Genomic DNA, 25,168 nt, shown 5'->3' on the forward strand with positions numbered 1-25,168 from the left:
TCAAAATTTGAAATTTTTCGCGAGCCGCAATTAAATACGTATTAAAAAGGTATGCAAAAAATTCCAGATTACAAATTATATCCGTAGCAAGAGTGATACAAATTGTTTCCTCCAGAGCACAATGTCAACTGTCCATTGCAATGACAGTTTACAAATTCAAAATCGGTCTGGAGTCGGTCGATAACGGACGATTACGCCACTGTTTATGTTCGTTCGTGCAGTTTTCGATGAGTCATATCATTCTTAACTTGGACGAAAATGAAATTTGTTACAACATTGCACTTAGTCTTTCATATTTGTTGTTAGTAATTTAAAAGACATTTTGAAACACATACGGAACAATAATAATTTTTTAAAATATAACAACACAAAAATGAAAAGTACATTTATCGAGAGCCACAAATAATCCTTCAAAGAGCCGCATGTGGCTCGCGAGCTGCAGGTTGGCCACCCCTGCTCTATGCCTTCATAAAAGATGTACTTTTCCTTTGTTTAAGGGTATTTGGGCAGTTTATTCTCTGTTGTATTCTCAAGTAAACAATACATACAAGTACAGTACAGTATTTTCTGAGGAAACACTCATATTTATTTTTTTTAAACCCCATTCCCGATAATCCAGCATTTTCACAAACTCGGTCACCCTTCGGTCCACATTAGGCCGAGTTTTCGAGGCTCTACTGTATTAATCCATTAACCTTACAGTATAATAACAATGTAGTTTGATATTAATTGTGTAAATTTATGTAAAGTATGTTTATGGCCAAATCAACCATAGAAAAGATAGAATTGAAAGTATGTAGGTTGTTTTTTTCCAACCTCTGATGGTCCATAAAAAAAGACGAGTAAATAACAAAATGAATTTATTACCAAAAGTTAGGTACAAACATGGTTACTTTTCGACATAATCACCGTAAAGATTGAGGCATTTGTCATATCTGTGGACGAGCTTTTCCATCCCATCTTCATAGAATGTTGCCACCAATGACTTGAGATGGGCCCTAATGTTGTTTTGAAGATTGTCATTAGTCTCGAACCTCTGCCATCCTAGCCACTTTTTCTGTTCAGAAAAGAGGTGGAAGTCGCTCAGCACTAAATCAGGGCTATATGCTGAGTTTTTTAAGGTGTTGAAGACTTCCACCAGCTTGGAACTTTTTAATGTGTGAAGACTTCCACCTCTTTCCTGAACAGAAAAAAATGGCTAGGAGGGCAGAGGTTTGAGACTAATGACAATCTTCAAAACAACATTAGGGCCAATCTCAAGTCATTGACAGCAACATTCTATGAAGAGGGGATGGAAAAGCTCGTCCACAGATATGACAAATGCTTCAATCTTTACAGTGATTATGTCAAAAAATAACCATGGTTGTACCTAGTTTTGGTAATAAATTCATTTTGTTATTTACACTTGTCTTTTTTTTTATAGACCATAGGAGATTGAAAAAAAACTGCCCTTGTATTATACCAAAAACATTGATTTATATGATTGTGATGTCTTCATTGTCATTTGTAAACTTTTTGTGTAATTTTATTATTTCATTAATTCCAACTGAAGTGGGACTCAGAAAAAGGGTTCTGAAATGCAATTGGGTATATTAGTACATATTGGTTTAAATTTAATTATTTTACAATAAATATAAAAATATATTGATAACACTAAATGTCTTCATCCATCTGTCTTTTCAATCACCAGCAAAAGTCAAGAAAGAAAGAAAGAAAGAAAAAAAAAAAAAAAACAATTTTCACTTATAGAGATGACCTTTTATTCTATATTTTTATATTTATTGTAAATAACTGCCAGCCAACTGTAATTTTAACTTTAACAAATTATTTATTTTATTTTTAATTCATATTACTGTACAATTTAAATATTAAAAAAATTTTGTTTTGTAAAATCATATTCACTGGTGTGATAACCCCTAAATTATTAAACTAGTAAGGTTACCCCAATTTACATTGTACTACAATTGTTTATTTTATTTATTTATACTTTTTTAGGTTTGCCCATTGTGTAATATGTATTCTCTTATTTAAATTAAGTCAGTTAAACATTCCTTCATTGGATTTAACTTTAAACCTGATGAAGAACTATTAACTAGCTCAAAAAACATTAGTTTGTACTGTAAAATAGTTTGTGCTGGATATTAAAAGGTTTTGTATATTGAAAAAAACATTAATATAAAGAAAGAATCATAAAATTATATTAAAATAATGGATTACTCTCAAATTTGGGTTTGAGAGTTGGCACAAGGCATTAAAGAATATTTTTTAAAACTCATATATAAAATCTTTCAATTTGATACAAATGAGAAAATTCTAATAGATTTTCCATGCCAAATTCTAAATTAAATAAATCTAATAAAAAATAATATAAAGTAAAATATAAGTTTTTCATGTTCATTAAAATTCATTTGTTTCAACTTACTTCTCCTGGATGTTGTAGAATTAAAACAAAGCTTGATACAGTTACAGGTTCTGCTGGAAGAAAAGGACACCAACACACAGTTTTTGGCCTCCTAGAACATATAATTTTTAGTTATAATAGTTTTATAATATAGTTTAATTTATAATAGTTGTTCCTGATGATTGGACATGGCAAGCAAAATTGGACTCGTATCCAGATGTATTTTACTTTTTATTAAATTGTAATTCTGCCAGCCCTTTTCTACAAAGAAATATTATATTTTTCATTAAAGTATTTTAGAAGTAAGATAAAGTATCATAAATTTCAGATAAACTAATCAATTCTATTAATGATTATATTATGTTGAATCTATTAATAATTAAATCATCAAAGATCTATAAATCCATCAGTAAATTTACATTGAAATATTGAAAATCCAGACTAAATAAAGCCATACCCTATCTTGATTTTCAAATATACATGTAAATTAGCATTTTAAGTACTGTAAATTCCAAATAAGCTGTAATTCAGGTTTAGGTGTTCTAAGGAATGTAGAAATACTTAAAAAGATTCAAAATATAATTTATAGAATTACTATATTTAAACAAAAAATATACTAATCATAATTTAAAAATTACAAATTTGGAATGAAAGTCAGAACACCAGCAATGCAAGTCTGAAAGAACATCAACAACAAAGTTGCCATTGAAAGGATTAATAATTATTCATTTTTCAATTGACAAATCCAGATTTTTCAAGTCTGAATGTCTGAATTTTTTACACTTCACTGTATTTATTAAACGAATGTCTTCATTCATGTAATTGTATTATAAAAATAGACAAAAAATAAATTTTCAATCTGATCCTACTTGTTGAGGATAAAAAATCTTTAAACTTTAAAACGTTATAAAAGTAACACAGTAAAAGTAAAAAATGAAAAAGGAAAGCAAATCCAAATGCAGAAATACTTTTAATAAGCCAATAATACCTCTAAATGCATTTCACCTTCATATTCAGAAGGCCTCTTCAGTAGAGTCAGTGGAGAATAGACAGCTTTAAACACAATTTGTATCTCGCAAAGTTACATTTATATCCTGAACAAAAATTTCCAACATGCAGCCACCAGCACACCCATATTTAAATTAAAAACATTATTTTTGCATAACTATTGTGAAGTGTTCTTTTACTTTTCTTTTTACAGTATTTTTCTCACTATAAACAATTTTAAAGTTATTGACATCAATTATACAATTATTAATATTACAATGGCAATAAACAGGAAAATTATTATTTTTTAATCTTACTGAAGCTAGATGTACACCGTAGCTGGTCACACGAGAGAGTTTACAGGATATTGCGCATAGACATTACCTGAAGTTGGTTGATCTGCTGGCAGACACAGTAACCTTCCTGTCCTGGGAGTAGAGGTGAAATCTAGAATTGTTTTGGGTTTTGGTGACAAAGTTAGTCCTATTAGGAGACAATTAAGTATTCCATTTCAGCGATGACATTAATCCAAATAAGAGGCACTAAATAAGTCCATTTGGCGGTGAAGTTAATCCAATTAGGAGTCATAGTGCAAACGCAATGGGTTAATTAAAGAGATGGCGATGACTGATGTTAGAGGACTGGGTGATGACTGTAACCATAAGAGGAATGGGTGACAACTGCCTCAATGGGCCGTTAATTGTTATATTAAAGTTGGAGCATATGGCCGGGAGGCCAAAAGGAGTCAGAAAGTGAGAAAGTGTCACTTTCAACATCAAGAATATGTAAGACGAGATGTTCTCAGGTATAGTTGACAATTATTAATTATATATATATAATTAATAATTGTCATTCAATAATTATCAATTATTACCTGAGAACATCTCATCTTACACATTCTTGATATATATATATATACAGTAATACCTCAACTTACACTATCCCGACTTATGCAAACCTGGAGTTACGCAATTTTCAAATCTCGTCGATTCGTCTTTTGTTTGAGCGCCACACAACTCTTGATTACTCACTCCCCCCACACTATTGTTCAGCTTATATGTTCGGACGTGTCTCGCGGAATCGACACATAGCTACAATTTATTTTGTGTTATTTATTTCTATGTTTGTTATATCTACGGAGAATTGAGAGACTAAGTGGTGATTTCTTATAATCGTGAATGAATCAAAAGACGAGATAAGATTAACTAGAACATTTTTTAGCTTACATACATCCGACTTGGATTTTACACAAATTGCGAAATTATACCCAGACTTACGTGAATTCAACTTACGCGGTCATCGCTCGGTCCCACCTATCGCGTAAGTTTGGGGTATTACTGTATATGATAAAATTGTATTATTTTCTATTGAAATCTGACTTCCCACATATATACATGTAAATTTAAAAAATAGTATTCATAGAACTTTATTAAAAATGAGCAATTGTTTATTGTGACATCATCACAATGCTGGGCTACAATTTTTAATCATATAAATTTAATTTAAAATGTATGCTCTCACTTACAATTAAAAATCGAACTTGTTACTGGCATGTATCCTATAAAAAATTGTCCCCCAAACATTTTCGAACTTTATGAAGCTCTTCAGGTGGAAATGAAATACTTTTTTCTCAAGTATTCCATTTTTTATAGGATACATGCTGGTAACAGGTTCGATTTTTAATTGTAAGTGGAGTATACTTTCGGTGTCAGTAAAGGGTTGAACAGTATATATGCTCTCCACCTCAAATTAGTACTGTAGTGTCTTGCTCCTGTACATCATACTTTTCCTTTAACCTGTCCTACGTTGTTTCCGAAAATATTCGTGTTGACCTCATTGACCTGCGTGGGCAATCCCGAATATTTCCGTGTTTACATCAGAACGTTTTTGATACTAGATGTCGCTAGGTGTCACAATTTTTATATTACAACGAACTTTTGAAATATAATTTTTTTTGTATCTATATAATTCAATATATTTATTTTGTGTGTGAAACATTAAAAAATAATTTTTTACGATACAGCAAACACGATTATTATTTTAAAAAAAATTTTTAGGCTTAACATCAACGAAAATTCAACATGGCGTCACAAGCAACAAATAAAAATTTCAACATGGAATAGGTTAGCAATAGAGTCATGCCAGTCATGTATTACAGGATGATATTCAAAAATCCAGTTTCTTTGGATTTCTGGCATGGCTTTCAGAGCACATTTTCAAATGTACCGCATTGGCGCCACTGTTTTCTGCAGGCACCTAACTAAAATTCTGTAGAATTGTTTTATTTAGTTGATGAACATTAAAATCTCATTTGCTTTTCATTTAGTGTTTAATTTTCTTTCTTTATAGGATTATACAGGTAGTAATTTTCTGTTAAATATATACAGCATATATAACCATAAAAAATCCAGAATTTTCAAAAATCTGGTACTCTTCAGGTCTGGAGGTTACTGGATTTTTGAATGCCAACCTGTAATTGCTTTCAGGAGAAAGTTTTGAATTGAAATAATATGACTTGTGTTCTGCATTGGAAGTTCATATATAGTTAATCAGGGCTCCTGCCCCTAAGGTTTCCATATCTGCTCTCGTCTTTCATCTAGCTAACTCAAGTTCTCGAGATTAAATTAAGGAAAGAGAGACAGATGGACTGTATGGGAATTTATAGGTTACAATTTTTTCAAATTGCAGCCCAATTAATTAAGAAAATACATTGAACACATATAAAACACATTATAAATGTCATTTACTTTGGAAAGTACAGATAAGAAAACTTTATTATTTATTAAAGAAAACAAAAACAAACTCCTCTGTTTTTAAATAAATATAGCCCTATTGCTTATTCTCCCTGCCTTTAGTTCAAATTGTTTAATACAAGTAAAATATTTTTTTAATTCACAATTTTTTTTAATTGTGTAGAAGAAATGCATGCCATAGTTTAGGGACCACTGACCTAGATTTTTAACTTCTCTGATTAATTTACAATATAATTTTACTCTACTTTTGTGTTTTTGAGTTTTGCAGATGCTATAAATGAATTATAGGTTGAAATGAAAATAGGTTTTATAAATGTAATGCCTCTTAAATGTTAGTTAATGAGCTCTTTTAAGGTTATGAAAATATAGTGCATCCAATGTTTACAGATTTTGAAATGCTGAATTCATTAGAGCAGTGTTTCTCAACCTGGGGGTCACGAAACAATAATGACATTTTACAAGAATGACAAACATTTTACAAGAAAAAAATCATTTATTATAAACTTATAAACATTTTACTTACAATAAGTACACATGTAAAGAAAAGAAATTAATGTGATGGTTGCATTTGTTTTTCATTTAAAATTTTCTCCATANCATGTTCATACCCGTCGCTATAAACGCAGCGACATAAAATTATAGGAATAGTTGTATTACATTTTTTATACTATCGGTATTTTCATAATGTATAAAATTAGTGCAATGTGATTATATAATATTTTAAAAAATTTACATTTATAATTACAGTCAAAATTCAATTAGTAATAGTAAGGCTTACTGTTATTATTCCTTTGGGTGGGTGGGGGGGGTTGCAAAATATTAATTTTATTTATATTTACTATTTGGGGGGTTGTGGAGCTAAGAAGGTTGACAATCGCTGCATTAGAGGCTTTGAAATTCTTCATTTGGTTTCATTATTCATCATTTTTACATATTTTAGAAAAGATAATTATCAGAAAAACTTTTATTTTCTCTATTTGTTTTAGAAGTTTAATGTATCAAAATGAAATAAGCTTTATTTATGTCTGTGCATTTTTACAGTTGTATCTTTTAATTTTTTCTCTTAAAGTTAAATAACACTTTTAATTGACAAGACTATCGTACTGCCTGTTTATGTTACCAGCTTAGAGTTATGAAGGAGTAAATGTTGAGAGTTGATATTTGGCACAGAGCATTAGGTGCCCAAATCATTTGCACATAAAAAATCCAGACTTGTAGGTAGTCAGGGACCGAGAACCGAGTCAAAATAAAATACAAAATGGCAACCCTCTTATATAAACAGGCAAAACAGACACCACCCCACCAAAGTCAGGTGGGGAGAGTACCACCCACAGTCATTCTAAGAAGTGAACTCTGACCTTAGGACTGAACACGTAGTTTCTTCTATGTTAAATAAAATTTGTAATCTAATTTTGTAAATTTGGGAGTGCTTCAAATATGACCTTAAAACAGGATGTCATTACAAGTAGGTTTTTTAACATTACCTAGTATAGTAAAATCGTGGGACTGATAAAAATTTGACATTAGAGAGGTTGCGGCTGACGTTTTCAACACAAAAACATGTACGTCGGACTTTTAGCGCCACCTTCCTGTGAGTATAGAAGTTTGACTATGGTGTTTAGATAGTCAGTGGAATCATGCTCAACATTCCAAACACCATTGTCAAACTTCTATACTCACAGGAAGGCGGCGCTGAACGTCCGATGTACACGTTTTCGTGTTGAAAACGTCGGCTGCAACCTCTCTATTATATTAGGGTTGTCATTACATCTGATGACATTATAATCGGGTTAAACTGTATATTGTTTGTGCAAAATAAAAAAATAATTTCAAACAATACAATAGCCACGATTATTTTTTTCAAAAATGGGAAATTTTCGTTATGCATTGACAAAAATTCAACCTGGGCCGACACGCAACGGAGAGAATTTTTGAAATTGGATAGGTTAATTTCATCGAAAATGAATAGTGAATGACCTTGTGGTTGTGGCCGGTGAAGTTTGAACGATCACGCCCAAAAGCAACGATACCAAAGAAGATTGGAGAATGAGAACGAGACCCAGCTTGAGCATCAAAGAGATTCTGCTTAGTAGTGATCTCTGAAACATAGTCTTGTCCCAAATATGGTTTTGCTGTTTTACTTGTTTTAATTTAAAAACTGGGATATAACCAATTTGAATGCATTCTAGTGTGAGATCAGGGGCTGTGGGACCCTGCTCATGGATTCAGGATGGAAATAGTTTATTTTGTTTTAAAGATTTGTCATGATGTTTGTAACATCAAGATTCCTGACATCAGTTAGAATAGAATAGAAAAATCATGTCCTAATCCACGATATTTTGAAAATTATACCAATCCAAGTGGCTTATGAATCCGGGAGGAATTTGAAATCTTTTGCGAATAAGACAATAGAACTAGACCAGTACCATTTTTATCATGTATAAACATATTTACTTAAATTCAATAATATAAGCAGGGGCGTGCCGTGACATTTGATGATAGGGAAGCTGTGTTTCTATAAGAAGCCGACATCCAGGGGCAATCAGTTAATTCTTTCTTTAAATGTATTTTTAATAGATTATTTATCTGACGTACTTAATAAACAAGTTCATTATAATTACCTCTGTTATTAGATCCAATATATTCCATATGCCCTCTAAATGCCAATTCTTGCTTTGATAAAAACATATAACATCTATTTATTTAGATATAATATATCTATTACCCATAATTATCTCGTTACAATTTTCAATATTTATTTTATATTATTTACTAATGTTAAATTCTATTCCGCTTCGATTTCCAAATTGCTTCAAATACGAAAGAATCGACGATTTTTCGTGTCTTTTGCCAGCTAAATTGTCAAAGACATTCTTATTCCACACACTAATTTCACTCTGTAAATGCATTTTTATGCATTTACAGAGCCATTTTATCGTGAAAATATCGAACAAATTTTTTTATTGAAGCGTTTATATTTAACTTAGGCATTGGCCTTTCTCTTTTAATAATGTTTTCTTTTTCATTATATGATCTCGAGCCAAAACTTTTTTAAAATAAATTTTCAATATCGCAATTACATTCCGAATCGCTAGCCACGATATAAGGGCTAAAATTAAAAATAAAATTATAAAAACTTACTTGGTGAAATAAAATGTGTGGTGGATATACATACCTGGTACAAAATATTCTTCAATTGTATGAATATACTTTTAAAGAAAATTATAATTAAATATAGCTTTGTAATGAAACGTACATAAAAATAACATAAAATATTCTTTACTCTTTAAATCTTAACCACTTAGTCAAATAGCTCCCTACGAGTGGAATCAGAGACGGTCCTGCTAGGTGTGCGGTGTGTACATGCACACGGGCTGCCAAATCCCGAGGGTGCTGATACTGATCAATGTCAAATGCCTCTTTTGTCGCATCACTAGTATATCTCAAAGGACGCGACAGGGTTGTTGTAAATTTTAAACGTTTCTCACCATAGCTGTAAAAATCTAAATATGTTAAACTTAATAGATTGTCCGTCTTTTGTTTTCTAACTAATTCGTTTTAGGACCAGGTGTTGTCCACGGAAATTTCCAAAATTTACAACTTTTCGGTCACTCTCGTCGAACTGGAAAAATTTCTGTCTTTATTACATCTAATACAGTATTTCGAAGAAATCAGTCCCCACTGTACTCGGCTATAGATTGGTTCGGTTAAGCTTTTGTTTAAGTAATATTCCGGCTCTTTCGTCAGGGTTTTGTTTATGTCCCCAATTCCCTAATCGCTTAATTATTTAACTACTTCTTAAGTAGAAATAAATCGAAACCGGTTACTTTGTACTCGAATATTTGTAGTCTCGCAAAAAGGCGGAAAGACAAATTTTTATGACAAACGGATACACAAATCGTAAATTTAAGGAAAATAAATTCTAGAGCCTTTTCTGTACCTCGTGCATCTCTCTCATTCATTAAATTTAGTTGTAAATGATGCTACCAAAGTAACAGTTAATTTTTTAACATTATACAAGAATTGTACACGTTTTTTTCTACATCCCCTGAAAGATGGGATGTAGAAATCGTAAAATCACTGGTTTAACATCAAAATCCATGAGTAATATAAAATCGAAGAGCGGAATAAATATATCAAATATTTTAATGGATTTTTTTAACTCCTGTCAACTATACAGAACTATCATAAAAACATAGTAAATTCTTATCGGTTGGGTTAAGTTATAAATCTACTCATTATTCACGTAATCGAAATATCTAGTGGGCAGGCAGCTAACAGCCCAGAACCGATCCTTGATAGAATTGAAATCTTTATATGTGTGCAGCTTTCACCCAAGGTTGTAGGCTTCCACTGGCTAAACCGGGTGAGGTTGGTGCTCTATAAAGCACATGCACAAATTTGGCTTTTCGTAATCTGAAAATACAGGAGATTCCACTCCGCCACTAATATTCTAATATACAATAGCAATTTCTTTTTTCCACGTGTAGTATAGAAATTTGTAATAAGATACATAATGCAGTTATAATAAAATATTGTGTGATTATTTTCATATAATTAAAATTAATATTTATTTATTTTTTAGAGAAGCGGCGCTTCCAACGCTTCTAATGACGGCACGCCACTGAATATAAGTACCTTCAAAAAATGATAAATATAAACACAACACAAATATTAAACAATCTCTAAAATACCATGGGTCTTATTGCATAAATCTACTATAAGTATATTTTTCTTAGCTAGTTTACTGACATATCAAATTTATCTAAAATCGAAGAGAGTTTACAGCAAGGGTTGCCACACTTTTTTGATTGTTGACCCCCTGCAAGTTTTCAAAACCTCACATTGACCCCACCAAAAAGTTTGTGTTACAAGCAAAACAAAGTACTTACTATTTTAATACATTTTTTTTAATTTTGCATTTTTTTTTCATTTATTGTATATTTGTTAATAATAATTTTTGTAACTGACAATCAGTGAGATGGATAAGCTTGATCCTTAGCTTAAGCTTNACCAAAAAGTTTGTGTTACAAGCAAAACAAAGTACTTACTATTTTAATACATTTTTTTTAATTTTGCATTTTTTTTTCATTTATTGTATATTTGTTAATAATAATTTTTGTAACTGACAATCAGTGAGATGGATAAGCTTGATCCTTAGCTCCCTCTTATCCTTAGCTTAAGCTTGATAATCAACTCTTCAATAATGTTATACTGACCCCTGGGGTCAATATCGACCACTTTAATGACCCCTAGTTTACAGGTTTGAGAAAATGCAATATCTCATTTCTTTTCTTCTGAATCATTGATGGGACTGGCTGCATTTTCCTGTATTTGGTGAGAAAACTTTCTTTTATTTGGACACCAAATTTCTTGGAAGTTGTTTCCAAGTCCAGCTCTATGGGCATTGGGGTGAATCCTATTTATAGGATGTTTGTCCGACCAATCATTTGGGGCTATTCCAGTCATTTGAGGAGAGAAGCAACAAGGAATTTCTCTGTGAAGTTGATATCAAAATCAGAATCTCTCCTCAGGAACTTCCTCCAAAATTGAAAGAAAGTTTGTTTGTGACTAACACAAATGTTTCCTGTTTAACAAAACTTTTAAATTTTCTATTTAACTAAAATATTGGGCCCTAGGTTTTCATACTAGAAATACAGAATTTATTTTTAACAAGTAAGGAATTCTTTTATGATGAAAGTACACAATTCCTGCATTCTGTTTAGGACACGTCTACTAATGAGGTGTATAAAAAAATCAAAATTAAGAAAAAATTGTGGGAATTGTGTACTTTTATCACTTTTATACTACATATATTATAGTGCCATTATTATGTGAATTATATTGCAATGATATCAAAAAAAAAAAAAAAAAAAAAAAAAAAAACAGCTGACAGCAAGCTGAACAATGTTATGCTATATGATAATCATAAATATAGATTATTAGGTTTAGTGGATCTACACAACAACTTTTGCATTTTCAATAAGAATAAAAGTAGAGATATTAAAGGTATGCAGTAAACATGGACCTCCCATCATTCATTGGTACAATCAGAGAAAAAAGTTTTCTTGACATTTAAAACTTATTTTCACGCACGGTTCATTTTGATATTTTCGTACATAAATCCAATAAACACAACAGTATTTGTATAAAGCTATACAATTTCACATTGAAAACAAACACAATATAAAATAATAGGCATGTCTACATTGATTCAGCTCCCAAACGTATCATTCACAGCTTGAATTAAGCCCAGATATTTGATAATTTTTGATATTTAGCACTAAAGAAGGTATAAGTTAAAATATTGAGCTTATTTTATAAGAAATTGAAAGGACAAACCTGCATTTTAAACAACACTCTCTCATAGAGGGTGGATCTGATGAAATTAACGATAATTCTTCTAAAACTTCGGATAGTTCATCTTTTTCTGATGAATTTGACATTTCGAAAATATCGGTTCTGATGAAATAAAAAAACGTAAACAAAATTTTAAGACCGTATCACATGTGTCACGTGTAAACCGTAATTCGTCACGTGCTCGTTTGGTAACGTTGCCACACACGTAAAAAAATTTATTTTTTATAATAGCTAAAATTCAAAAATTAAAAATATTAATATATACACATTATTAAATTTTGTTTTTAAATTTTAAATATTTTTCTTATTAATATGATATACAGTATACTGTATATTTTACGCGTGTGTAGCAACGTTACCAAATGAGCACGTGACGAATTTACAGTTCACACGTGATACGGTTTTAAAATTTTGTATATATATACAAAATTTATAGCAAAATTATAAAAAAATAGCAAAAAGTGCTTTTTTGTATAAATTTTGTTTACGTTTTTATATATATATAAACGTAAACAAAATTTTAAGACCGTATCATGTGTATGTATCATATATATATATACAAAAAAGCACTGTATATATATACAGTGCTTTTTTGGGGAAAAAAAGGTAGTGAAATGCTCATCTAATTACTAAAATTATATTACATGCATCTTACACAAGATTCGGTACCATCTTACACAAGATTCGGTACCATCTTACACAAGCAGGAGCAGGACCATCTTAATAATTTTGTTGCCGATCTATGCTCAACGCGGATCAAACATCAAATTTTCAAAAATTCTCTTAAAACTTTTAAAATATACCGAAAAAAGGTGGTGGACGCCGTTCCATTGCATTCTATGACAAAAAAAGCCCTGTATATATATATGTATATATGTGCGTGTAATTAAGTGAAAATTGAAAAACTTTATAATAAAACTTTATATTTATATTAAAACGTTTCAATTCTTTGTGTTTTTTATTCTCTCCGCCCCGTGGTATTAAGAGGGCCTCTTTTATCAAGCCCATTATAGGTTCGACCAGGCCCGACATATCCGGACGGACCACCCCCGAAAAATTCCTGGAGATTTTTCGACCCGTCCGGATTCGATCCCGGATCCACCAGAGCGGTAGTCTGCCACCTTGACTGCTCGACCATCAAGCCTTATTCAGGCGCATCATGGGTTCGGCCAAGCCCACAATGGGACAATGGGGGCGGTTGGTTGGTGAAGAACGCGTCCGAGGTATCCGGGACAGACTGCCTCCGAAAAATCCTTTTGGTTTTGAATTCCAGTATTTTAATACTTTAAATTAATAGAATCTTGAATTCCAGTATTTTAATACTTTAATAGAATTAGTTCTTTGTTTGCCAGGAAGTATCTGTAGAATCCAGGCAGTTTCTGTAGAGAGAATATTTTTTTTCACTCATTTTTCCTGTGGTCTAAAAATAAGTCGAAATTAAGCAGTGAAGCTACGAAAGCAATGCGAATTATAAAGTAAAATTGCGACTTACAATGCGATAAGTTTTATGATAAAATTGAAAGTGGAAAAAAAATAAGTTCATCTGAAAATATGCTTAGTTTGATCCTGGAGTGTCTTCTGCGTCAACCAAACTATTAAATTCGATATTACTGTATATTGTATAGATAACACTTTTCCGTTAGCGAATTTTCGAAAATACAATCTTTTAGAGAAATTTACGTTTTCTTTTTTACGTCGTTAATAATGTACTAACAAATTTTTAATAACGCCCATTTATTTTCTTGATGGAAGGAAGACCTGTTTTTATCAGCTGCGGCTCTTCCGTCCCATTTTGGCATCAAGAAATTACCAGCCGAATCATATATCACTATGAATTCTAAGGTGATTATATAACACAATTTTATGATTTGAAATTATATTAAATTTCTCGTTGTCATGAAAAAATTATTGCTCTGAATGATCCAAACTTTGTTTCAAACTTTTGTAACTCTTTGTGGAATGTGATGCCTGTCATATATATTTGCTGGCAATCAAACTGTCAGGCAAGCCTTTCCATAATATAAAATCAAGTATACAATCACTATCGTAGCGAGGGAGGCAAGGGGTCTATCAGGCCCCGGGCGCCACTCGCAGAGGGGCGCCAAATGGTCTCCAAGACAGACAAGATTTATTTCTGGAGGAGGAGGGGGCGTAAATAAAGTGTCGTGCCCCGGGCGCCAGTTATGTTCACTACCCCACTGTATCATCAGAATATTGGTATACATTGCATCAATAAGGCAAAGCTCAGTAACTAAATTTTCATTAAATTATATTACAATGGGAATTTCTATTTGATTTACACTTTACACTATATATACACTATTTAATGAGAGAAATTTACTAACTTCTAAAATTATCAAAGATGAAAGGAAATTTTATTGAATACTAGCTTACCTGTCGCGCATTGCTGCGATCTCAGAAGAAACGAAATTCAAGCAAACTCGTTATGATGAAATTCAATTTACATTTTATCATTTTTATTGAAACTTATTATTATATTATTATTATTATTATTCATTTTCATCGGGAAACATTTCGAAGTGTCGTTTCGATTCTATTTATTTACTATATATTGGAATGCTTGTGGATACACGATATTTTTTGTTTTTCCGTCTGGTGCGTACACGAATAAAACAGGTTTTCCGACGCGTGAGCCGGCCACATACAGGGCCCTTAGTCTCGAGTTTTTCGTGTTGTACTCGAACTGACGTCATCGAAGTCACTCGTGTTACTATGACTCACATAATCGGTAGTCTCGAGTTAGACCCTTCGAGTGAACTCGAAAGGCGAGCGGAAGTAGGTCATATTACAGTGGCTAGAAAATATAGTGTCGAAATCGAGCTTATTTTCTGTCCCTATATTGGAGGTTGCTGCAAGAGGCGCTGCTGTCAATCGTTGTGCTACACTGGCTGTATCATCCTATGTTTATATTGGTTTTAAGTGGGATTTTTAAGCATAGTAAATGTGCTGTAGCCAAGTAAAAGAATTTAGATCGATAATAAATCATATCACTAGCAATCAATTATTATATAGTATTACTTTATTAACATTTATGAAGGAATTCATTTTATTAAAGCTAATTAAGATTCTTATTAAATCAAATAGCCTACACTGTATTGTCTATTTTTACATTACAGCTGTTGAGTGCTGTACAAACAAGTATTATTTAGAGTACAAGAGTAATCTACTCTTGTTATTACCTTATTAACAACAAGGTTTATTCATATTTACTAAAAAAATACAGAATTTATCATATTTTTAATAATAAAATGTAAGTTTTATATGGCTTTGTGAACCTCTTCCACTGTGAGGGCCTAAAATAGAATTTATTAAGCAAATGCCATCAGTTACNAAAAAAAAAAAAAAAAAAAATCTAAGTACTGTATTCTAATTTTGGAACTTAAAATCAACCCAATGAGGGATTTAATCCCTTTCAAGAAAGATTTTGAATATTGAAATGTCAAAGTAGGGAATGCAATAATCTCTTTGACATTAATAGCTTTTTCAATTCAGAAAGCTCAAAGTTTAAATTACATGGAGAAGTTTCACAAGACTTTCAAGATTAAAATGCAACCTGGAGAGTATGAAGAGAAACTTTTTCAATCATCAACAAAGGTTTATCAATTAATTTATTTAATGCTTTAGCATAAAAGATATCAAATTGATTGGAAAATTCTTTGCCTCAATATATGACTTTCTGGTAAATTTTGGAATAAAAATATCAGTTAACCTCTAGCTTAAGACTATTTAACCAGACTGCAGACAACATAAATGTGATATGGAATAGTTACATATTCTGGCTTGCGGCCAGATGGCCGAGTGGTCAAGATGGTAGCCTACCGCTCTGGGNCAGGGCGGAAAGAGTTAAAAAAAGAAATAAAACATATTCTGGCTTGTATGCAATTTAGAGACAGCAAAACCTGTCTCCAAATTGCATACAAGTCAGAATTACATTATATAGTAGAATCCCACTAGTCCGAACATGTTTCGGTCAGCAGAAATTTTCTGTAACAAGAGTCCACTCAGGGGTGTCCCCTTTCTCTTTCCTGAGTGAACCATGTGAATAAGGCTTCAAGCTTGTCAAACGTTGAGGACCTTCTTGTATGTCAATTTTCAACTGATTTTACTGAATTAGAGGCACAAAATTGCTTGATCTTTGTGTGTTTTTTTTTTCAGTCGGTTATTGTGGCGTTGCCCACTCCAAACTATATTGCCAATTTTGTTGCACTTTCATCCTTCTCCAGCCTTTTCAAAATGTCCAATTATCTTTCAATGTGCACATTGTGTTTCCATTTCGTGGCCATTGTAGCAACAGAATAAACTAAACTAAAATAATGTAGAGCAAAGAGTATTCTATTTGATTTACACTTCAACATCCACAATTAAGTGTGCTAACTCACACAGTAACATCAGTAAACTGATTGGAATCCTGGACTGTGTATTAAAAACGTTTTTTACAGTTAAAATAATTTTAAGGTAAACAACGAAGGCAGGTTGCCATTTCAAAATTACAAAACTCATTTTTGTTAACTGTTTGCACCCTGTATTGAGTACAAGTCAGTTGAAATAAAGGGTTGGGGTGCTGACGTCATTGGTGTTGTTGGATCTATATCAATGTTTCTCAACGGGGGCGATATCGCCCCCGTGTGGGTGTTTTTCCATGTTCAGGGGGCGATTAATAACAATTTATACTTTGGGAGGGCAAAAAATAATTTTCTGGGCGATATAGTAAAACATTATATTAAGAATAATTAGATATTTTATTTGTTATATCGTACAATAATTAAACAAATAAGATTATACTAGTCACTAGTCTATTCAATGCAGTACGAATTTGGCATTAGCCTTGTCCCTCGGCATCGGAATTTTATAGTGAAGGGGGCGACGATTCATTAGAGGTTGAGAAACACTGATCTATATAAACCAGACCTGTTTTACTGTTTGCTTCTGTGTTATTTAAATTATTTGACTAATACAAACAGGGCTCAGTCCCAATTAGTTCAGACTAGCAGGACTCTACTGTATAATCTTAGTTTTAGAAATTAATGATTAGGGTTTCTCAAACGGGATTCCGGGATCCCGGTTGTTTTTTTAACCCGGGAAATTTTTCTTATCCCGGGAAATCCCGCAAATTTCTTGAAAATTCACTTTTTTTCTTATTTTGTGTTAAGGTTGAGGAATTTTGCAAATAGAAAGCATAATTAACTCATTCACTGTCAGAATACATTTGTATTTATTAATTTTAAACCTACCTATTAGTTTTTTTTAAATTTTTGCTCGTTATAGCATGTCACAAATGGTCAATAATCAATATATAGCTTATTTGTGGCAGGACTATAAAAATTCTTTACTTGTCGGAACCTGTAATATCTGGAATAATTGTGCTTACGCTGTCTTGAGTTTTAACCATGCCCAGTAGCTTCAATAAATGCCTGACGCCAGATTGTGCAAATTGGGCAAGGATACAAACGAGTACAAAGTCTGCAAGTATGAAGTTTTTCTTCATAAACCTGATTATTAAAGCCAAATGAATTGCCGAATTATCGAGCTCTAAGCTTGATGCCGCTATTAAAGCAGCCAAGGTAGACAAATCAAGAATACTAGAGAGCGAAAGAAGTACTACAATCTCGAAAACGAACTCGAAATCTTCCAGGCTACAGGTGAAAAAACACATAATATCTGTCTTCTCTTAAATGCATTAAACACTATTCCAATCACATCAATTGAATCGGAAAGGGCATTCTCGGTGGCAAGACTTTTCATTACTAAAATAAGAATTAGAGTGAGTTATCGGAGTATTGACCATCTTTGCTTTTTAAAATCTTATAAAAGTTTGCAATATTTTGTATTATATTTTATTTAAAAAACGAAAATTACCTTCTAAATTAGAAGTTCATTTTTTTAATTTTTAACTCAATTCAAAATTTTTTTTTTGTTGTTGTTGTATGCAGTTTCCAGCAAACTTTAATTAATTTTTTTCTATTTGTGAAAATTTCTACGTTATTTAAAGGTAATTTTTATTATAGGCCTATAGACCTAACACAGCATTATTAATATGATTTTGGAGGTTACAGAACTTTAAAATTACTTTAAAAAATGGAAAATAATTATATCATTTGATTTCAAGATATTTTGTATACCTTAAAAATAATTAATTCTATCCTGGGATTTCCCGGGATCCCGGGAAACAGTTCACTTTTATCCCGGGATCCCGGGACAAGCAAAAGACCGGGAAATGAGAAACCCTATTAATGATGGATTCAAGATTTAAGATTGTAAGATCTGGACAAGATTCCCAAGAAATCAAATTTTCTTTGCCTTGTACAGTACATTCCATCAACAAGACAAGGCAAGGCAAAGAAAGCTTTGCCTTCTTGATGCAATCTAGACCAATATTCTGATGATTGTATACAGTGGGGTAGCGAACATAACTGGCACCCAGGGCACGACACTTTATTTACACCCCCTCCCCCTCCAGAAACAAATCTTGTTTGTCTTGGAGACCATTCCAAGAATCCTATGCTTGGAAAGCCAATGATGAGTAAATGTCAGTTTATCTCCAAAGCTTAGGAAGAGCCAAGAATCTCAACTTGGAGCAGTTTGTTAGATAAAATCTTTATGAATTAGAACTTAGCAAGTCAGATATGCAGAAGTTCCATTTTAAGATTGCTCAGGTTTTCCCAAAATATTTTTATATTAGTTAAAGACTTTTTTTGTAGATATCCTATTTGTCTGTATGCTTACATGGTTTTTAGTGATCTCAGTGAACTTGACTGTCTGTTTTTCCAGAAAATTAAAGGAGAAGCAAATTTATCTTCTGTAAGACAATAATAGTAGAATTGAAAAATACCAGCATGTTATTGAGCAAAAACAGTATTTGACTTGATACTCAAAACTGTGTCATAGCAAAATATATATTGAACAATTACTGAAAAATCAAGCTTACTTCCCAGACAAATATTATCTAGTAAGATTGAACAAATTCTGAAGAAATATTAAAGACAAAATCTCCACTCATTCAATCTATAATACAAATCAATGACAACGAAAAAAAGATATACATTTATCTAAAAATGTAGAAATGGAATTTCTGTTTACATCAGATAATATTCTTTCAAGTTTCCTGTCAAAAATGATAAATGGTATCATATCAAGATAGAAAAGTTGGAAATCCAAAGTTACTGCTGAATTCTGGGATCAAACATTGGTCAAAACCATTGCAAACTTTACAAGTTACTATTAGAATGGTGAATTTAACAGTAAATAATAATAGAATAATGTAATAATAAGGTAGAATCAATTATGCTTTGAAATATAAAATTTGTAACAGCTGAACAATAATGTGCAAATTTTCAATTACTATTCTATTATAATATTTTTATTTGTTTTTGTAAAGAAATAACTCATAGGAACAGATTCATATATTCTTATATCAAGATCAACATAACTTTCTAATTCTAAAATCTTAATAAATTATATATTTTATGAACCACACAAAAAATCTGCAATAAATATATTTTATTTATTTTCACAATAAAAAACATAGAAGAAATTCATATTTATGCTATAGTTATTTGGATAAAGAAAAAATTTTTATGTATATCATTTATAAGTATGATTGTCTGACATTTAATTTTTGTAAAAAATATTTTAACAACAACAAGCTTAAATTTCAATAAAGTGTACAATATTACTCTTATATATATACAAATTTTCAATTTATATACTTTCAATATTGCTTTATAAATATTTAATTTCAATTATTTTGATCTTAATTTTGGCAATATTTAATACAATTATTTAAATTTTTATGGTCTGCTAAATAGATCTCTTTAATAAATACTGACTTTTTGAAATTTCTGATAAATCACTTTATCACTTTGGAAAATATTAAATATTGGTTTATTAAAAGTTATCAGAAGACTATCTCATTCTGCAATATTAAATTTCATTGAAAATTATATAAATACCACAGTAAAAACTTAAAAATAATTATAATTTTATATATATATATATATATATATATAATAAATGAAATTTTTAAATATAACTATTGCTTATGCTTCATGATTCTATTTTCTTTTGCCAAAATCTTTTCTCATAAGCTTATTGGAATTCATAGCATTAATCATGATGTGAGTTCCAATAGACATATCTACTGCATATCATAATAATTTATAAAAATTATCTATCATGAATTTTTCTGAAAGATACATATCAAGAACACATACAAGGGTATTTACTTCTAGAATTCAATTAGCAAGTGGTCATTTAACTATGAACTGTATATGCAAAATTAACTATAAATACAGAAATTTATTCTGTACAGCCACTCTTCACTTAATGACCTATCTGTTTAATGACCGCTTGGAGTTATGATCAGCTTTCCAGTGCTGGAATCCCCTTTCTTAGTCTGTCTCAGGAGTCCCCTTTTGTAGTCTTGTTCCTACAGTCAGTCAGTATTTACTATCAATATATGAAGTGTTTGCAATCTCTAAGACTTCCTCAAGATTTCAATCTCCAATATTTCATTTATAAATTTGTACTTTATTGTGCACTCCGTAGTACAAGATGCCAGTAAAAAGAAAGAATATGACATAGAAGTGCCAAGAATAATTATTTTTTAAATGAATGAACTTTAATTTTTTGGTACAACATTTTGATAATTTTTACTGATTGTATTTTTATGTTCTGTAATATGTAAGAGATGTAAATTAAAGCAGTTATCAAGTTGGAGTTTCCTTTAGACCATTTCTTTATCAAGAATAAATAAAACAGTTAAACTCATTTATCAACCAATACACAGGAATGGAATTCAATCATTGAGTGAAGAGTGCTTGTATTATATATTTTGATTGATGGAGAAATCAATCAACTATTGGTAACATTCAATTCTTTTGGGGAATAAGTAGCAGAATATATATCTATTTAGAAGCAATATTTAGACCAACATTAACATATAAATAAATACTTTTAAGCTAAAAATATTCAAATGATAATAAAATAGATCTTTCTAAGGATTTTTACTTGGAAATTTCAACTTTTGTGGATTTGGATATTCAGGATTTTCAATTACACCCTTTCCAAATTTCATTTCTAAGAATTGTCTAATATTATTTGGTGCTGAAGCATATGTGCCAATGAATTTAACTTTTGTTAAAGGTTTTAGATAATGTTCAGGAAATTCTATGTCTTGTTTGTGTGTTGCAAACCAAGTATGTTTGGTCATCATACCTTTGGATGGATAAAATGGAAATATATCTACATGAAGATGATTAGTCTGACTGAACTGAACACGAATAAAATCACCTTCTCTTGCCTTTTCCCATACAAACCCTTTATTATCTATAATAGATTGTTTTTCAGAGTTCTTTAACCATTCACATTTTTTAATATCTTCTTCATAAATTCCTATGTCAACATCATAATCCCAAGGAATGATGTCTCCACTGCGAGCAGCTCCTAACAGACTACCTCCTTCCAGCCAATATCTAACACCACATTTTTCTAGTATTTTAAATACATGTCGAGCTGTCTCTCTCAAATTCTCTAAGCAACAAGGTGGGGTCCATCGGCCTTCATATAAATAATCTGGCATATCATCAATCACTGTTCCAAAACAACGAGTTGTTGATTTTGTGCATCCATACCAGTCAGTTTTTCCATCTTCATGAATAACTTTTTTGATTCCCCAGCTTTTATGTAAATTGATCAATCTCTGTAAAACAAATGTTTCATGCTTCCAATTATTATGTGGGTCAAGAAATAATTGCTTTTCTTGTTTTAAACTTGAATTTAAAACTGCATAAATCTGTTAATGAAAATAAAATTACACATTAGATAAAAGGTCTAAAAAACAATATCTTTTATTATTAAAATTTCAATCAACAAATTACAAATTGTTATTTTCATATCAGTTTCATTAGTATTGATATTTTCTATGGACAGATTTTTTTTTTTCACTCTTTCTGTTCTTTGAGCATTAAGGAGACCTTTTTTCCATACTCATCATATGTTCAGTCAGGTTCATAATGGAAGTGACTGGGTGGTGAGGACCAATATATCTGAGACAAACTACCCATAAAAAATTCCTGGTATTTTTCATCTGGATTTGATCCCAGTCCTCCAAAGCAGTACACTGATGCCTTAATACCTTGGCCATCCCAAGATCTCTAAGAGGTTAATATATTTTATTATATACAAGTTTAATTAAATCGGAGGGGGGGTCGGAAATCACAATAAAAATTTTAATTATTTAAAAATATTGTAAAATATACGGTCAACTAGTATTCACCCTACTATAAACCCATCGCCTCTTGAGACTTCTATGAGAATGTCCCAGGAAATCCAACACCAGCTGTTCTCAAGGTCATCCAGCTGTAAACACAATGACTCATTGGTGTCAAATTTCGCAGTAAGGCGGAACAATGGAAAATAAAGTTTAAAGCCTTTTCTTTAAAATTAATGCATTTCTTTCGTTTTTTTTCAGTTTTAAGTATTTTTTTACGTTTAATTACATTAATATCAAAAATTGCTGGGAACTGAAGCGATTAATGTACTGGGACTTCAACATGGTAATGTTGAAGTCCCAGTACATTAAAAAAAACATTAAAAGTTTTATTATATTTTTTAAATAAAAAAAATTTGATAAAACGTATTTATTTCCTAATATTCAAAAAATTCAATGGAATAATGCATAATAATTATTTTTGAGATCCCCATAGATGTGAAACAGATCAAATAGCCTTACTTGGCTCCTAGTGATAAGAGCTTGAACATGTAAATAAAAATTGTTCATGATGATGTTTCTTTTTCATTAAACTAGCATAAATTAACAATTTTCTCAACTAAAAAAGGGTAAAATAAGATTGCAATGATCCTCTTCTGGAATAATCCTAGAAGTATCAATGATCTATCATTTTTATTTAAACTTTTTAATTGAATAAAATATATTTTTACTTTTAGAAAGATAAGCATCTATATATATATATAAAGTATATATAATTATCTTTCTAAAGTTAAAAGTACAGTTGAAAAATTTTAATATTTTATAAAAACAATGCTAGTTTTTAATAATGTTAAATAACAGTTTTATTCTTAGCTAAAGTATTTGCCTTTGTAAAATAAACACCATAAAAAAAAACATACTGTTTTTCATTTTATAAGCCAAACATCATTGTCCAGTTGATGACCTATAAACAATTTTTATAACCTCTTAATATCATTGGGCTGCAATTTGAAAAAATTGTAACCTATAAATTCCCACTGTCATCCACTGTCTGTCTTTCCTTAATCTTGAGAATGGAGTTAGATAGATATGGAAAGATTAGGGGGAGGAGGCCCTGATTAACTATATATGAATTTCCAGTGCAAAATGGAAGTTACATTATTTGAATTCAAAATTTTCCCCTGAAAGGAGTTAGATAGATGAACTGCACGACTCTATTGCTAACAGAAAAGTATGATTACAGAGGCAAGACACTACTAATTTGAGGTGAAGAGCATAAATTTTAAATTAAAAATATGATTAAAATTGTAGCATGTCATTATGACAATGTCACAATAAATAATTGCTTGTTATTATTAATTTTATTATGTAATGTCCTTGAGAATATTAAAAATACTAGGCTATTTGTAAATTTATTATAAAATATGTTTATAATAAATTTACAAATATAATAAAATATAATATATAGTTAATCAGGTCCTCCTCCTCCTAATATTCCCACTGTTATCCACTGTCTGTCTTTCCTTAATCTTGAGAATGGAGTTAGATAGATATGGAAAGATTAGGGGAGGAGGCCCAATTAACTATATATGAACTTCCAGTGCAAACTGGAAGTTACATTATTTGAATTCAAAATTTTCCCCTGAAAGGAGTTAGGTAGATGAACTGCACGACTCTATTGCTAACAGAAAAGTATGATTGTTTACTAAAAGCATGTTCCTTAAATGGGTTTGCTTCTCCTTAGATTATTTCATTTATCCTTATGAGAGTGAGTAATAACAACACATGAAAAACAAGCAAAAAAACTCCTACCCTAAAAAATGTAGTGTCTTCCAAATAAAACTGCTGCATATTTGATATTGAGAAATTGAAATATTATCTGTCATATGCAGACTGTATTTCAATGTATTAACTATAAAAATGAATTTACTCTAAAAAAATACCTTTACTGTTTAAATTATTAAATTATTTAAATTTAAATAAAAATGATAGATACTTCTAGGATTATTCCAGAAGAGGATCATTGCAATCTTATTTTACCCTATTTTTAGTTGGGAAAATTGTTCATTTATGCTAGTTTAATGAAAAAGAAACATCATCAAAAAATATGATTAAAATTGTAGCATGGCATTATGACAATGTCACAATAAATAATTGCTTGTTATTATTAATTTTAATATGTAACTAGCTGCAAGGATCCGCTTCACTGGGTTTTTATTTGTTCGTACATTTGTATGTAATATAGTTTTTTTTTTTTTTTATATATATAAAAGATTGTTTTTTCTAAGTAATCTAGAATCTAGCTGCAAGGACCCGCTTCGCTAGGTTTTTATTTGTGGGCAAAAAGTAACGATAGTGAAGATTAAGATAATTACATTATAGCCAATCTTACCCGTTTTCACAGAATGCAAGAATTAGGTCCCCCGTTTCCAGACTAAT

At 30.8% G+C, this 25,168-nt stretch overlaps 3 protein-coding genes across 3 annotated transcripts in view; 1 reads left to right on the top strand and 2 right to left on the bottom strand.

Annotated features, from left to right (window-relative positions):
- LOC111624773 (DTW domain-containing protein 2-like) overlaps window positions 1-12,694 on the bottom strand; it is a 34,220-nt gene extending 21,526 nt beyond the window's left edge. Inside the window, exons 1-2 of the mRNA XM_023367707.1 lie at window positions 12,484-12,694; window positions 2,423-2,513 (exon numbers count right to left, since the gene is read on the bottom strand). Of these exons, the coding sequence (XP_023223475.1) occupies window positions 2,423-2,513; window positions 12,484-12,587 (195 nt within the window). The 5' untranslated portion in view covers window positions 12,588-12,694. The remainder of the gene's footprint in view (window positions 1-2,422; window positions 2,514-12,483) is intronic.
- The window catches only part of LOC111624793, a 31,224-nt gene continuing 17,601 nt past the window's right edge, over window positions 11,546-25,168 (top strand). Inside the window, exon 1 of the mRNA XM_023367744.1 lies at window positions 11,546-11,817. The gene's annotated coding sequence lies outside the window, so the exon portion shown is untranslated. The remainder of the gene's footprint in view (window positions 11,818-25,168) is intronic.
- Window positions 20,482-25,168, bottom strand: part of LOC111624772 (fukutin-related protein-like) — a 7,251-nt gene continuing 2,564 nt past the window's right edge. The window contains exon 2 of the mRNA XM_023367706.1: window positions 20,482-22,312. Coding sequence (XP_023223474.1) covers window positions 21,515-22,312 — 798 coding nt within the window. The 3' untranslated portion in view covers window positions 20,482-21,514. The remainder of the gene's footprint in view (window positions 22,313-25,168) is intronic.

Source organism: Centruroides sculpturatus, unplaced genomic scaffold (genome assembly GCF_000671375.1).
Source record: "Centruroides sculpturatus isolate CEXI.00-Female unplaced genomic scaffold, Cexi_2.0 scaffold330, whole genome shotgun sequence".
NCBI classification, from domain to species: Eukaryota; Metazoa; Arthropoda; class Arachnida; order Scorpiones; family Buthidae; genus Centruroides; species Centruroides sculpturatus.